Raw genomic sequence first — 16,829 nt, 5'->3', positions numbered from 1 at the left:
GACATGCAACCAGTAATTCTTCCTCGATGTCTTCTGTAGTACTGATTCAAAACATGCAGGTTTTTTTCACAGTGTTCTTGAGCATTGACCATATTATTATTTTCACATGAGGCCAAGGACCGGTGACTGCAGTAGGCCGGGGTGAAATAGAAACTGAGTGCTGTCTCCTTCAGTGTTTGAAAAAAACGACTTGTGAACTGACGCACTTTCTTTTTGTAGTGTCCAATGCTGCGCACCAAAAGGTCAACAAACAGTAGCTGGGTACTGCTTCTCAAGTGTTTCAGCATACTTCTGAGAGTTCGTATTGCTTTCTGTATGGATCTCAAACCCACCACACGATAAATAATCACAGATCATGATGTTCCGTCTGTTTGTCGTAGCTTGGGGAACAAGGCCGTCGACTTCTCTTCCCCACTCGAAATGTTCTTCAAAACTTTAAAACTTCTGGCATCATACAGTAACACACAACAAACAGTGCATTGCTCTGGACTGGAGGATAAAAGTTCACATGGTTTACCGATTTTTAATTTGTAAATTATGTAATACCCCGATGATCAACAGTACCGAAACGCTATACTATTTCTATTATCGAAATTGACTATAAAGATAAGAGTATTATCCCAAATTGACTTGCAGATTAATCTTACTTTCTTCGTAAGCTCCCGATTTGCTTTTTAATATGCTTGAGATTATCTTCATACAAATTTCATATCACTGGAATGAACGCACTTCTACGACGGAGTTAAAAGAATACCCTTTTACCATAAGCTTATCTGCTTTAAAAAAACGAGATAGTAACACTATTTTTTCTCTCATTCATCTAGCGTTGAAGGAAGTCTATACCACAAAAGCAAATCACGAAAGAGGTAATTCCCTGTGCTCTTCAATCTTTCAAGGTGTCACGGAACATGGAGCACTGTCCATTGAAGACGACGAGGCAGTTGACAACATGGTCACCACAGACAGCTTCAGAAGGGCGCTGCACATCCTGACAGCAGGGGAACGTCTGCTGTTACTGTCAGCACACCCAGGTCTTACCAGACAGTCTTTTCTCTCCGCTCTACACCGTCAGTACCGTAAAGAGGGCTACACAGTGTATGATCTCAGCTGTGTCAGTGACTGGGAAAAGAAGGGGCCTGTAGAGAGGGGGAGTCTTGTGATCTTTGAATGTGCCTTTGGGGATGTCCGTTTTGACAGGGAACAGTACCACAGGTTCTATAAGCACAGTTTGTACAGCATCAATAGTCTGACCCCCAAGCTTGTCTTTGTTGTCTATCCCCCCGTGTTGCTTGAGCTTCAGCAGTATGATCGTGCCTCTGTCCGTCCTCTGCTCAACAGCGTGGAGCTTGTAGAACTAGGTCAAGATCCTCTTCTTTCAGTTGAGCCCTACGCAGACCTCTTGGTGCGCATGCTCCGTGACCCCAATCATGGACTGATACTGGGAGCTCTTTTTGCTCTGACCATGCAAGGTCAAGGCTTCTTCTCGGACAACACGGGTCAAGCACAACCACCATTGGAACGTCTTGGTTTCAGCGACTACTCGGACGCTCAGCTAGAGGAGTATGCCAGTCTCCTGAAAGGTTTCCTTCTGGTACACAGAGGAAGAGGGTTCATCACCAGAGAAGTCTATGATGCTGTTGGACTGGCCTTTGCTGAAACTTACCTGAAGTCAGTACTGGTGCAAGTTTGTGACACCATGCATCTCGTGCAGTTTGTGCGAACAGAACACCCAGTTGAGAAAGACCCTCTACTAATGCGAAGAATGTACGAGGAAATGGTTAGAGGACGTCTGCCTGAGATGATTCAGCACCCCTGTTTTCACAGCGAACAGTTTCTGTGTGGATTTGAGGCGTTCTGCAGAGAGAACAACTGCCTGCAAGCTGTCATTGGTGCACTGGATCCTGACCACAAATTGCCTCTGCTTTACTGGTCAGTGTGGGGACCGTCTGACCGTCTGACTGAATGGTGCCTTAGGATGGTCAACGAACAGAACACGGACAACAACATCATGTCTGATCACGTCCAGTCTGCAGCCTTCGGGACTGCCCTGCTGAAAGCTCTCCAGATCAGCAATAGTTCACACATGTTTCGTCAACTCTTGAGTAAGATTGCTGACAAACCTTACACACGGAACATGCGCCTTCCACTGCCATGCACAGGTCAACAACACACAGCGGAATTACGCGCAGTCTGTGACAAGATTTCATCGGGTCTCAGGACTAGTCACTTCAGGTACCTTGGTGTCCTTATTCCAAAACACCTCATCACTGCAAAAATGAAAGATGACATCATTCACATCTCTTTCCCACGTCAACATGTCTACCTGACATATCGACTCCTGACAGACCAACAGGTGGACGAACAAGACAGAGAGGGAAACACCTTGCTCCACCTGGCGGCAGAAGCAGGACACTTGGAGGTGATCAAAATGGCGGTCAGTAGTGGAGCCTCACTGACGGTGAATAACGAGGCAGGTAAGACGCCGCCACAGCTGGCAAAACAACGACTTCACCAACACAACTACGACACACAATGCCAAGAGAAATGGACACGTTCCATGTTTGCTGCATGCAAAGTAGGTGGCTTCACAACTGTCAAGGAATTTCTCTGTTACGATGCTACAGTTAACAGCAAAGGCAAGAATGGCTTGACTCCACTGCACATTGCATCTAACAACTGTCATGCTGATATCGCTTCTCTTCTAGTGGACCTGGATGCGAACCTTAACGCCACGGCCAAGTCGGGATTAACTCCACTGCACTATGCCTGTCGTAGACAATGCCTGGAGAAAGTGCAACTACTTGTTAAGAGAGGAAGCTTTGTGAATGCTATGGACTATGGAGGAATTACTGCTCTACACACAGTATGTAGACAGGGTGACAAAGACATCGCTGAGCTTCTGATCCTGCACAATGCACATGTTGATGCGAAGACTTCTGTCGGCTGGACGCCTCTGCATCACGCTTGTTTCCAAGGACACACAGACATCGCCCAACTTCTAATAAAGATCGGGGCTGACATCAGTACATATACGACATTAGGTGAAGGTAACACTCCCCTGCACGTGGCATGCTTTCAGAGCAACACAGACATTGTGAGACTACTCGTCGCCAACAGAGCAGACGTCAACGTGACAAACACTAACAACGACACACCGCTACACTTTGCATGCCGAGGGAATAACGCAGACATCGTCCGACTCCTCCTCAACCACGGGGCTGATCTCAACGTTCAGAACAAACATGGTTTCTCTGCTCTACACAGTGCATGCCAGCGTGGTTATACAGACGTTGTACGTTTGCTGCTTGGATGCAATGACACTGTCAGCGTGAGTGATGACGAAGGTAAAAGCCCTTCCACCGTGATGTGTGAACCACCGGCAAAGATTAACATCAACATGACGGACAACGAGGGTGATACTGCTCTCTACAGGGCGTGTGGAGCTGGTCACACAGAGACCGTACGTCTTCTTTTGCAACAGGACAACATCGACGTTAACGCAAGTGATGACTGTTGGTCCCCATTAGTAGGGGTCTGCATGATGGGTAAAACAGACATCGCTCAGCTTTTTCTGCTCCACGACGCTGATGTCAACATTTCTGGTGCACTTGGTCTGACACCCCTGCACTGGGCCTGTCAGTCTGGTCATCGTGACGTCGTTCATCTCCTCCTGCAGCACGGTGCAGACGTGAACATTTCTGACGCATTTGATATGACAGCCCTGCTCTATGCCTGTAAGAATTACGGTGGCCACCATAACATCGTTTATCTCCTGCTGCAGCACGGTGCGAACGTGAACATGTCGGACGGGGACGGCAAGACACTCTTGTTGCGGGCCTGTGCACACGGTCACCAAGACATCGTTCAATACGTCTTGGAGGACAACGCCGATATGAACAAGGAAGCATGTGTGTTGTATGATGCACTGCAAACAGCACAAAGTCACGGTCACACAGAAATCGTGCAGCTGCTCCAGCAGTACCTGTCTCCCAGTCATCCTGACAGTGTTCCCCAGCAGCCGTCACTACAACTATCAGCACAGTGAGGAGGGATCTCAACAGGAAACTTGTGACCAGAATAAACCCCGGACTGTTTGAAAAGACGTTACATTCACGACAGCCTGCTTTATGTTTGTTGACACATAGTGCGTGCAGACAGACTGATCACCCTGCGCGCGCACATGTGTGTGTGTGTGTGTGGGTGTGGGTATGTGTGTTTGGGTGTGGGTGTGTGTGGGTGGGTGTGTGTGGGGGGGGGCTGCTTCTTCCAAAACTACAGGCTATTGATGCTGTGCAAATAACATTAGCTGTATCGTGTGTACATTTCATGAAGTTCCACACGCATTGTTTTTACTTTTGGCTTTCTTTTTTCGTTTGTTGCCCCTGTTTCACGATGTGTATTGGCTGTGTGCACACATTTCGTTTCCCGCCTTTCATCGACACATCGGGACTGGTACAATATATCACATTTTCATTGTTTTTATATTTTGTTTTTGTAAACCCTTGTGTGTTTTCAACTTTGCCTCTGATAAAAGGGACCAATGTCAAGGTCAAAAGAAGAGTCACAACTGCACACTCTGGTCTGTGTTCAAATAAGGGACGATATTTACCTATGAACAAGTGATGAGAATTGCTGGGGTTACTCCCCTTGTGGTCTACGTTTTTCATTCAGTTTTATCTTGTTTTGTTTGTTTCGGGTTAGTTGTAGGCTGTTTTTGCATTTATTCTACAAGCTCTTATCATTCATACACTTAATATATCGATGTATTGTTTATTGAATTCTGTGTTTGATCAAGGTAACTATTTTCTTTTATTTATTTTCAAATATCAGCATCTTTGACTATCTATCCACGTTGTTGTGTGTTAATTTTTTTTTCTTTTTTTTTTTTTACACGTTTTTAAATTCTTTTTGGTACACGACATCAACATCAGACAGCAAATAATAGTTGTTATCATGTTACTAATTTCCGGTTTTCGGAAGCGTTGGTATTGTTTGGAGTTCAGGAAAATATGTTCACTGATAAAGCCTTAGATTTCATTATTTTATTGGCCAAATTTTATATTTACAAATGTAAATGGAACTCTGAAAGACCGATGCTTCCGATATTCTTGAAATTTTTGAAAAGTAGATATTTATTGGACAAGTACAAGGGGGGATTAGCAGAAGATAAGTTTGACCGCCTCTGGCAACCATATTCTAACCTGGTTTCATGAAAATTGTCCAGTACTAGGCTCTACTCCTCCTCCCTAATTTGTTAACAGTATCTTGATATATATTCTGTTGTAAACTTGAATCTTGTAGCAATCAATATTGTTTAAAGGTCTAGTAGTTGCTGCAGTCAAACGGTCCTATACAGTGCCTCTTTAACTTTCTCTCTCTCTCTCTACTTCTCTCTCTGTTCTAGATCACTCTTTTTATGCATGTTGTAGGTATGAATGTGGCGATGTGAATTGTGATGTAATGTATAATGTGTTGTAAAAAAAAAACAGGAAAAAAAATATTAAAGAAAAAAAACCATCAGACAGCAACATCAAATAACATCAGACATACAAAAAAATGCATAGTTTTATAGTTTTATAGTTTAGTAGTGTTGTGTGTATAATTTAGGCTGACGTTAATGTGTACATCTTCAGACGCGATGTTGTTATCTTGTTGCACGTGTTCCCATCGTGAATGACTCGAGGCTTTGCACGGAGTCATTGGGCTTTCAAAGTTCCAATTAATCATTCGGTTATTAATCTTACAGTTAATTTCTTGACAGAGAAGATGGCCTGTTTCTTTCCTGTATTCACAAGGGTATTGTTTTTAAAGTGAACATGTTATAATTATTTGTATTCTCGGGTAAAAAAAAATATATAAGAAGTAGATTAAAAAGGTTGTGATGTTGGTGGATGTGGCGATGGAGGTTGTCATCGTGTGTCATTTGGATATTTCTCTCATGGTTAACTGGTTGAAACAGGAGATGGTACGTTAAGCCTGTTGCTTCACGGTATTCACAAGGATGTGATTCCAAGTGCAAACATGTTAAGATTATTTGTATATTCCGATTATCACTGAATAAACAGATCAACAAATACTGCGATGTTATTTCGTTAGTAGTTTGGCTAAAAGGTTGTGATGTATGTGGTGATGGTTCTTGGCATGGTGTGTGTGTGTGTGTGTGTGTGTGTGTGTGTGTGTGTGTGAGAGAGTGTGTGTGTGTGTGTGTGTGTGTGTGTGTGTGTGTGTGTGTGCGGTGTGTTTAAATCATCCATTGCGGTGTTGGTATTCATTGGACATATATTATATCGTAGTTTAGGAAATACAGTTTACGGATTTAATAAAATAAAATAAACGTGATAGAACTGCTCATTATGAATTATTCTTTATAGATACGTATACTTCATCACTCAGCTCTGGAATCCTGATCATGTTACATGCATTCTTCATCATACAGGGCTGGAACAACATTTCTGGAACCATGCACATGTCACATGCATTCTTCATCATACAGGGCTGGTACAACAGCTATGGAACCTTGCACATGTCACATGCATTCTTCATCATACAGGGCTGGTATAACAGCTCTGGAACCCTGCACATGTCACATGCATTCTTCATCATACAGGGCTGGTACAACAGCTATGGAACCTTGCACATGTCACTTGCATTCTTCATCATACAGGGCTGGTACAACAGCTATGGAACCTTGCACATGTCACATGCATTCTTCATCATACAGGGCTGGTATAACAGCTCTGGAACCCTGCACATGTCACATGCATTCTTTATCATACAGGGCTGGTATAACAGCTCTGGAACCCTGCACATGTCACATGCATTCTTCATCATACAGGGCTGGTATAACAGCTCTGGAACCCTGCACATGTCACATGCATTCTTCATCATACAGGGCTGGTATAACAGCTATAGAACCCTCCACATGTCACATGCATTCTTCATCATACAGGGCTGGTACAACAGCTATGGAACCCTGCACATGTCATATGCATTCTTCATCATACAGGGCTGGTACAACAGCTATGGAATCCTGCACATGTCACATGCATTCTTCATCATACAGTGCTGGTACAACAGCTCTGGGTTCCTGCACATGTCACATGCATTCTTCGTCATACAGGGCTGGTACAACAGCTCTGGAACCCTGCACATGTCACATGCATTCTTCATCATCATACAGGGCTGGTACAACAGCTATGGAACCCTGCACATGTCACATGCATTCTTCATCATCATACAGGGCTGGTACAACAGCTCTGGAACCTTGCACGTGGCATATGCATTCTTCGTCATACAGGGCTGGTACAACAGCTCGGGAACCCTGCACATGTCACATGCATTCTTCATCATCCTAGAGGGCTGGTACAACAGCTATGGAACCCTGCACATGTCACATGCATTCTTCATCATCCTAGAGGGCTGGTACAACAGCTCTTGAACCTTGCACGTGGCATATGCATTCTTTGTCATACAGGGCTGGTACAACAGCTCGGGAACCCTGCACATGTCACATGCATTCTTCATCATCCTAGAGGGCTGGTACAACAGCTATGGAATCCTGCACATGTCATATGCATTCTTCTTCAAACAGGCATGGTACAACAGCTCTTGAACCCTGCACATGTCACATGCATTCTTCATCACACAGGCATGGTACAACAGCTCTTGAACCCTGCACATGTCTCATGCATGCTTCATCATACAGGCATGGTACAACAGCTCTTGAACCCTGCACATATCACATGCATTCTTCATCACACAGGCATGGTACAACAGCTCTTGAACCCTGCACATGTCTCATGCATTCTTCATCACACAGGCATGATACAACAGCTCTTGAACCCTGCACATGTCACATGCATTCTTCATCATACAGGCATGGTACAACAGCTATGGAACCCTGCACATGTCACATGCATTCTTCATCACACAGGGCTGGTACAACAGCTCTTGAACCCTGCACATGTCTCATGCATTCTTCATCACACAGGCATGGTACAACAGCTCTTGAACCCTGCACATATCACATGCATTCTTCATCATACAGGCATGGTACAACAGCTATGGAACCCTGCACATGTCACATGCATTCTTCAACATACAGGGCTGGTACAACAGCTCTTGAACCCTGCACATGTCTCATGCATTCTTCATCACACAGGCATGGTACAACAGCTATGGAACCCTGCACATGTCACATGCATTCTTCAACATACAGGGCTGGTACAACAGCTCTTGAACCCTGCACATGTCTCATGCATTCTTCATCACACAGGCATGGTACAACAGCTATGGAACCCTGCACATGTCACATGCTTTCTTCATCATACAGGGCTGGTACAACAGCTCTGGAATCCTGCACATGTCACATGCATTCTTCATCATACAGGGCTGGTACAACAGCTCTTGCACCCTGCACATATCACATGCATTCTTCATCATACAGGGCTGGTACAACAGCTCTTGAACCCTGCACATATCACATGCATTCTTCATTAAACAAGGCGGGTACAACAGCTCTTGAACCCTGCACATATCACATGCATTCTTCAACATACAGGGCTGGTACACTGAACAGCTCTTGAACCCTGCACATGGACTGGGTGGCCGAGTGGTAACGCACTTGCGCTCGGAAGCGAGAGGTTGCGAGTTCGACCCTCGGTCAGAGCGTTAGCAATTTTCTCCTCCCTTTCCTAACCTTGGTGGTGGGTTCAAGTGCTAGTCTTTCGGAAGAGACGAAAAATCGAGGTCCCTTCGTGTACACTACATTGGGGTGTGTACGTTAAAGATCCCACGATTGACAAAAGGGTGTTTCCTGGCAAAATTGTATAGGCATAGATAAAAATGTCCACCAAAATACCCGTGTGACTTGGAATAATAGGCCGTGAAAAGTAGGATATGCGCCGAAATGGCTGCGATCTGCTGGCCGATGTGAATGCGTGATGTATTGTGTAAAAAAAATTCCATCTCACACGGCATAAATAAATCCCTGCGCCTTGAATATGTGCGCGATATAAATTGCATAAAATAAAAATAAAAAATAAAAAATCCCTGCGCTTAGAACTGTACCCACGAAATACGCGCGATAAGCCTCATATTGATTGATTGATTGACATGTCACATGCATTCTTCATCAATCATGATCATACAGGGATTGTACAACAGTTCTGGAAACCAGTAAATGTCACATTATAAGCACGTTCACGACAATGCATAATCTTTATTTTTGTACAGAAAAAAAGCAATTTTCTACAGCTTGGATTTTAGAGTTTCATTTAAAGGCATATGTACGCGCTCCCGTGTTTACAAAGTGTAGTTTGCCCATAATCGATGTCAAACGCACCATAAGACCATGTAATGACGATATGTCGCCATGCGCGGACCATATACATGCATTACAGCTTGTTTTAGAGTCTCAAAAACTTTGGATGTAAACAAAGACGCGGAGTTATTTCCCTTGCGTCAACGCTACCTCTGTTGGCAAATCTATAAATAGGACGATCCAGATCAAAATGAAAATTAACATATCTCAACATTGAAGGGGTCCTAGACCACAATATTTTGCAGGGAACTTAATTTAGCATGTCTCCAGCTGTTGGTAAAGCAATTAGCGTGTATAGTCATCGAGTACATATGGCTTTAAGTGTTCATTATTCTTTTCACAGTTCTTGTAACACACTACCACATAGCCAATGATATGAGAACACACCAGCAGATAGTGTTTGACCAGCTACCAGCTAGCCTCAGTATCAACTAAAGTAAAGGAAAGTGTACGAAAATCAATGTTCAATACTAAAGCTGACGCATGATTTAATCGGGAATTTCCAATGGCACAAATTCTACTCATCATTAAATCAATGTCAAATTTGGTTCGTTTGAGACTTTTTCCAAGCTTTTAAGAAGTAGAAACAATACAAATAATAATGTGAAGTAATCAAATCTTGGAATTAAAAAGAGTTCAAACAATGTCAGTGCAATTACCCGATAGCCACCACAGACACATTTCCTCCCTCCCACCCCAACATTGGCAAGGCCAAGGCCAAAGGGAATCCCCCGAAAGTAAAGCTGCCAGTCTTTGTTCGAGTAGAAAATAGTGCTTGGGTTTTTCTTACGCAAATTTAAAAAATATCCTAAATGTTTCTTTCTATTTGACTAAAAATGCGCGGCTATGACGTAGAGGTTACATGCCGAGTCTCAGTGATTATTAAAAATAATGGTCGAAGTTAGCGGATCATGAAAAATGCGAGCTTCAGCGAGCTTTTTCATGACCGCGAACTGAGACCATTATTTTTAATAATCACTGAGACGAGGTGTGTAACCTCTTTATTCCTCCTTTCTTCAGTTATTCCAAAAAAACAGGAGTTTTTGTGCGAAAGTTTGATCGAATCCGAATCACTCAACCAGTCAACCTGCGCAGGCGATCGATTAATGCGCGGTTGTATAGTTCCGTGCAAATCATTCCATTCTGTTAACACTTCTTTTCAGTTTCCCTGTTTTGGACTAAAATCAAGTACACAGATATGCTGTTATTCTGCTGTGGCGGTAAAGGCAGATATTGTGTGTTCTGTTTATGTTTTAGTATCGCTTAGTAAATGTTCTTTCGTCAAATGGGACTAGCAGACGAACTTTTGCACCCGTGTTCCAACGTTAATTACTGTATGAAGTTCAGTTTTCTTGGGAAAATAGTGTATGAAACCGCTTTATGTTGTTTAAATTGATGAGATGTGTGCATTTGGTTGCGTGTGATCTGTTTATAAAATGAAATATTGTTGAAAACTGACCGTCGGACTGCAGTCAGTGTTGTCGAAGAAACTGCGTTAAAAGAAGGGGAACTACTCTTGTCGCCAGAATATGAGTTACTTGCCTTGGGAATTTGCTTGTGATGAACGGTTTGTGCACTGCAGATCTAGATTCAGAAAACAACCGAACTCATGGATTTTATATGGAGATTCATGTGTTCAGGCCTGTAGTTGTTAATTTAAATGCGGTATGTTTGTATTGTTTGCTCCAGAGATGTATACTTCGTACGTATAGAGCGTTCGGAACTTTTCAGTCGCAAAAGTAGTACCGAAACAGAACAGCTTCTCAACCCATTGCACTATCGAGGATTCAGGCTGTTGCTGGCTCGTTATTTGTTTGGTTGCTGGGTCATTATCGAAAAATAACTAGCTCTACAAGTTTACAGAGGTAAAGAAGCAGAGGGGGGAATAAATTGAAAATAATTGAGGTTCGATCTGTAGGCAACAACACTAGTGTTTGTTCCTTAGAATCTTCACCCAGTATTCATACGCCAGGCTTACAGAAACACACGACGCCATGTTTGTGTACGGTGTCGTTTCCTGATCCCTGCATCACAGTGATAGGTCGCCCATCTTCACCCATCAACATCATTGTCTCTTCTGTCAAGATGTCTGTGTTTGCACCATGAAAGCGGTAAGTTTGACTTTCAGGCAACGCCAATCTTCATCGTCTTTCCCTGCGCGCAGTGAGAAGTAAAACTGTACTATGGAAGTGCTGTAGAATATGCAATGGCTGAGCAATTTATTTCTAAACATTTTTCATTTGATATTTCTAAGAACCGTGTCTGTCAACACATTTCTAATAACTTCACTCGGGTGTGTATCGCTGCAGGAAACATTTCTACAATTCGCAAGGTGTTACATAGTGCCACAGTCCGATCGATAGGGAGGAACCTACGTCATACCCACCCATATTTTCAGGATGACACATTGTCATGCAGTCTGTTGTTTATTTATATATACAATCTGGAACTCCATCTGCTCACTTTCTCACAACCTTGTTTTACCTTTAGACACACCAAATGATTCAGTCTTGCCAGTTAGTGTGAAATGAAAATGAAAATGCAGCAAGGAAGAATTAAAAAGTATGCGTTGGAAAACGGCCTAGGCTTTTCATTGTCAGAACTATTTTTAGAAACTTGTCAACGTGTGTGACAATATTGTCAGCAAGAGACTGACCTACTTTTTCCTTAGCCTTTTATAATGCAGAAAAGGTTGGATAATAACCTCTAGTGACTGCTGCATGGCCTGATTTGATGTCTGTGTCCTTTTACATGTTTATTCTTTTTCTTTACGTTGTTCACGCATTCTTTACTCAGTGACTTGCATACATCAGAACCGTTCCTGATACCCGAGTTCAATGGCTGTTAGTGGTGAGCAAATAATCGTTTCCTTCACAATAAACCCTCCTGCATTGAAACAAATCGTATTGCCACAATACAGAACTCGGTAAAAACATAAAAGATAAAACACATAACTACACAATCGAACATGATTAACCAGTGTGTGCACCTCAATCATATATCACCTCGTCAGTTTGATTTTTGTATTATCATTGTTTTCTTGGATTTCCTGGGAAACAGGTTTTCTTTTCTCTCGAGATTTTGTTCACAACACTGACAAGAGACTATTTCTTGTATACGAAATAATGTTCAAATTAAAACCCATCAGCATCACTTCTATTCAATAGAGGCCTATCCAAAACGTCATGTTTAATGTTGCAGCAAACCTCGCTTGTCTGTCACCGACACTGGTGACAAAATGGAAACTCCCGGAGAGGAGGACCCCTCTTCTCACGACACCATTCCACACACTGTGCCACACCCTCCCTCTTCTCACGACACCATTCCACACACTGTGCCACACCCTCCCGATGGTATCGCCAGCCCTACCAACACTGCTGAGGACTTTACACAGCCTCCAGTCGACCTCTCTCAGGCTTCTGACCACAACACTCCACGAGGCACGGTGCAGCACCATGACTATCATCACTCTACCGTGCCAACACAACTGGCTCAGCCCATGGACGTGGAAGCGTCGTTCCCTCAGGACATGATGGAAGCCAGTGTTGCAGGAGCGGTGGCACCAGGCTACACAACCAACTCCAGTAAGTACTGATACACTCTACCGTTCACTCTGAGGTACTAAGCGCCTTATGATGCCTCTCAATACATCCGTCTAGAAGACATAAATGTTTCATCAACCTGCATTGTTTACATTCCGAAAAAACACCACGCTGATGCTTATGTCGCTGTTCTTGTTAGTAGTGATGGTGGTGTTGTAGATGGGTTGGTTATTGGTGAGAAAAAAGCCAAGCATGTTTGCTGAAAACATCTACATATCATCGTCTTCCTTTCGTTCTTTGGAAACTGTCGTTTTCAGCTCACCCGTAATGTGAATTTAGCATGGTCATCATTATCCAAGTAGAAACAAACTCAAACGCACAACAACATAATGCATTGGCATTCGCTAATTTCTTTCAGACGAAGCACCGGTACACATTTACAAGCAGTCCAAGTGTCAGACCAACATTGCTGAGACCATCAACAGCTCGAACACCTTCAAGATCGACCAGGTCCACAACCAGGTCCACAACCAGGTCCACAACCAGGTCCACAACCAGGTCCACAACCACAACCGGGTTCACAACGAGCAGCATGTGCACCAACCCCACATTACCTTCAACATATCTCACGCTTATATAACTGGAGATCAAGAGATTCCCTTCCAAGCTGTCACAGGTACTGTGGGGTACGATAGAACTTATTTTGTCTACAGATGGTTTTGTAGTTGAGCATTGTGCAAAGTTCATAAGATTGTCATGGTTGTTTACATGTTGAAGTGAGGAGAAAAAAAGTAAAACATATTCGACCTACTCATCCGCCCACCCCCCTCCTTCCCTATCCCACGTTTTTTCCATCCAGTCAAACTTGTAACTACTTGCAGTACTAATCCACAGGAATATACAATTTTAAAACGACTAAAGTGAGATTCTTCTACCTGTTTTCTTTTTCCATCATTACCCATTTTACTGATTTGTTTTCTAATTGCACTATCAATACAGCTGGCTTTCATTGTGAAATGTGTTTTTAAGGTGCAACGGAACATGGAGCACTGTCCAGTGAAGACGACGAGGCCGTTGACAACATGGTCACCACAGACAGCTTCAGAAGGGCGCTGGACATCCTGACAACAGGGGAACGTCTGCTGTTACTGTCAGCACACCCAGGTCTTACCAGACAGTCTTTTCTCTCCGCTCTACGCCGTCAGTACCGTAAGAAGGGCTACACAGTGTATGATCTCAGCTGTGTCAGTGACTGGGATAAGAAGGGGCCTGTAGAGAGGGGGAGTCTTGTGATCTTTGACTGTGCCTTTGGGGATGTCCGCCTTGACAGGGAACAGTACCACAGGTTCAATAAACACAGTTTGTACAGCATCAATAGTCTGACCACCAAGCTTGTCTTTGTTGTCTATCCTCCCGTGCTGCTTGAGCTTCAGCAGTTTGATCGTGCCTCTGTCCGTCCTCTGCTCAACAGCGTGGAGCTTGTAGAACTAGGTCAAGATCCTCTTCTTTCAGTTGAGCCCTACGCAGACCTCTTGGTGCGCATGCTCCGTGACCCCAATCATGGACTGATACTGGGAGCTCTTTTTGCTCTGACCATGCAAGGTCAAGGCTTCTTCTCGGACAACACGGGTCAAGCACAACCACCATTGGAACGTCTTGGTTTCAGCGACTACTCGGACGCTCAGCTAGAGGAGTATGCCAGTCTCCTGAAAGGTTTCCTTCTGACACACAGAGGAAGAGGGTTCATCACTAGAGAAGTCTATGATGCTGTGGGACTGGTCTTTGCTGAAACTTACCTGAAGTCAGTACTAGTACAAGTGTGTGACACCATGCATCTCGTGCAGTTTGTGCGAACAGAACACCCAGTTGAGAAAGACCGTCAGCTGATGCAAAGAATGTACGAGGAACTGATTAGAGGACGTCTACCTGAGCTGATTCAGCACCCCTGTCTTCACAGCGAACAGTTTCTGTGTGGATTTGAGGCGTTCTGCAGAGAGAACAACTGCCTGCAAGCTGTCATTGGTGCACTGGATCCTGACCACAAATTGCCTCTGCTTTACTGGTCAGTGTGGGGACCGTCTGACCGTCTGACTGAATGGTGCCTCAGGATGACCAAAGAACAGAACACGGACAGCAACATCATGTCTGACCACGTCCATTCTGCAGCCTTCGGGACTGCCCTGCTGAAAGCTCTCCAGATCAGCAATAGTTCACACATGTTTCGTCAACTCTTGAGTAAGATTGCTGACAAACCTTACACACGGAACATGCGCCTTCCACTGCCATGCACAGGTCAACAACACACAGCGAAATTACGCGCAGTCTGTGACAAGATTTCATCGGGCCTCAGGACTAGTCACTTCAGGTACCTTGGTGTTCTTATTCCAAAACACCTCATCAATGCAAACATGAAAGATGACATGATCATGCACATCTCTTTCCCACGTCAACATGTCTACCTGACATATCGAGTCCTGACAGACCAACAGGTGGACGAACAAGACAGAGAGGGAAACACCTTGCTCCACCTGGCGGCAGAAGCAGGACACCTGGAGGCGATCAAAATGGCGGTCAGTAGTGGTGCCTCACTGACGGGGAAAAACAAGGCAGGGAAGACACCACCACAGCTGGCAAAACAACGACTTGACCAACACAACAACGACACACAATGCCAAAAGAAATGGACACGTTCCTTGTTTGCTGCATGCAAAGTAGGTGACGTCACAACTGTCAAGGAATGTCTCTGTTACCATACCACAGTTCACAGTAAAGACAAGAATGGCTTGACTCCACTGCAAATTGCATCTAACAACTGTCATGCTGATATCGCTTCTCTTCTAGTGGACCTGGACGCGAACCTTAACGCCACGGACAAGTCCGGATTAACTCCGCTGCACTATGCATGTCATGGACAATGCCTGGAGACAGTGCAACTGCTCGTAGAAAGAGGAAGCCTTGTGAATGCTGTGAACATTGATGGAACTACTCCTCTACACACAGTATGTAAACAGGGTGACAAAGAAATCGCTGAGCTTCTGATCCTGCACAATGCACATGTTGATGCGAAGACTTCTATCGGCTGGACGCCTCTGCACCTAGCTTGTCACAAAGGACAGAAAGACATCGCACAACTATTGTTACAGTTCAGGGCTGACATCAATACAACATCAGGAGAAGGTGACACACCCCTGCACCTGGCATGCACACAGGGCAACACAGACATTGTGAGACTACTCGTCGCCAACAGAGCAGACGTCAACGTGACAAACAATGACAACAACACACCGCTACACGATGCATGTTTTGGGAATAACACAGACATCGTGCGACTGCTACTCAACCACGGGGCTGATGTCAACATGTCTGGCGCACTTGATCTGACACCCCTGCACTGGGCTTGTGTGTCACAGTGTGGTCATCGTGACGTCGTTCATCTCCTCCTGCGGCACGGTGCAGACGTCAACAATTCTGGCACACTTGGTATGACAGCCCTGTACTATGCCTGTCTGCAATACCCCAATGACATCGTCCATCTCCTGCTGCAGCACGGTGCGAACGTGAACATTTCGGACGGGGACGGCGAGACACTCCTGTTGCGGGCCTGTACACACGGTCACCAGGACATCGTTCAATACGTCTTGCAGCACAACGCCGATATGAACAAGGAAAGGAGTGTGTTGAATCAGGCACTGGCTTTTGCACAAATAGAGGATCACAGAGAAATCGTGCAGCTGCTCCAGCAGTTCATGTCTCTCAGTCATCCTGACAGTGTTCCCCGGCAGCCGTCACTACAACTATCAGTACAGTCAGGAGGGATCTCAACAGGAAACTTGTGACCACAATAAACCCAGGACTGTTTGAAAAGACGCTACATTCACGACAGCCTGCTTTATGGTTTTTGACACATAGTGGGTGCAGGCAGACTGATCACCCTGCGCGCGCACGTGTGTGTGTGTGTGTGTGTG

At 44.5% G+C, this 16,829-nt stretch overlaps 1 protein-coding gene across 1 annotated transcript in view; it reads left to right on the top strand.

The window, feature by feature from the left end:
* Nucleotides 1–16,829, top strand: part of LOC138948519 (uncharacterized) — a 30,838-nt gene that overhangs the window by 1,400 nt on the left and 12,609 nt on the right. Inside the window, exons 3-7 of the mRNA XM_070320070.1 lie at nt 897–4,041; nt 6,394–7,422; nt 12,524–12,906; nt 13,283–13,540; nt 13,894–16,697. Of these exons, the coding sequence (XP_070176171.1) occupies nt 897–4,041; nt 6,394–7,422; nt 12,524–12,906; nt 13,283–13,540; nt 13,894–16,697 (7,619 nt within the window). The remainder of the gene's footprint in view (nt 1–896; nt 4,042–6,393; nt 7,423–12,523; nt 12,907–13,282; nt 13,541–13,893; nt 16,698–16,829) is intronic.

Source organism: Littorina saxatilis, linkage group LG15, assembly GCF_037325665.1.
Source record: "Littorina saxatilis isolate snail1 linkage group LG15, US_GU_Lsax_2.0, whole genome shotgun sequence".
Taxonomy (NCBI): domain Eukaryota; kingdom Metazoa; phylum Mollusca; class Gastropoda; order Littorinimorpha; family Littorinidae; genus Littorina; species Littorina saxatilis.
The sequence above is the reverse complement of the archived record's forward strand: the minus strand, read 5'-3'. Positions and strand labels throughout refer to the sequence as shown.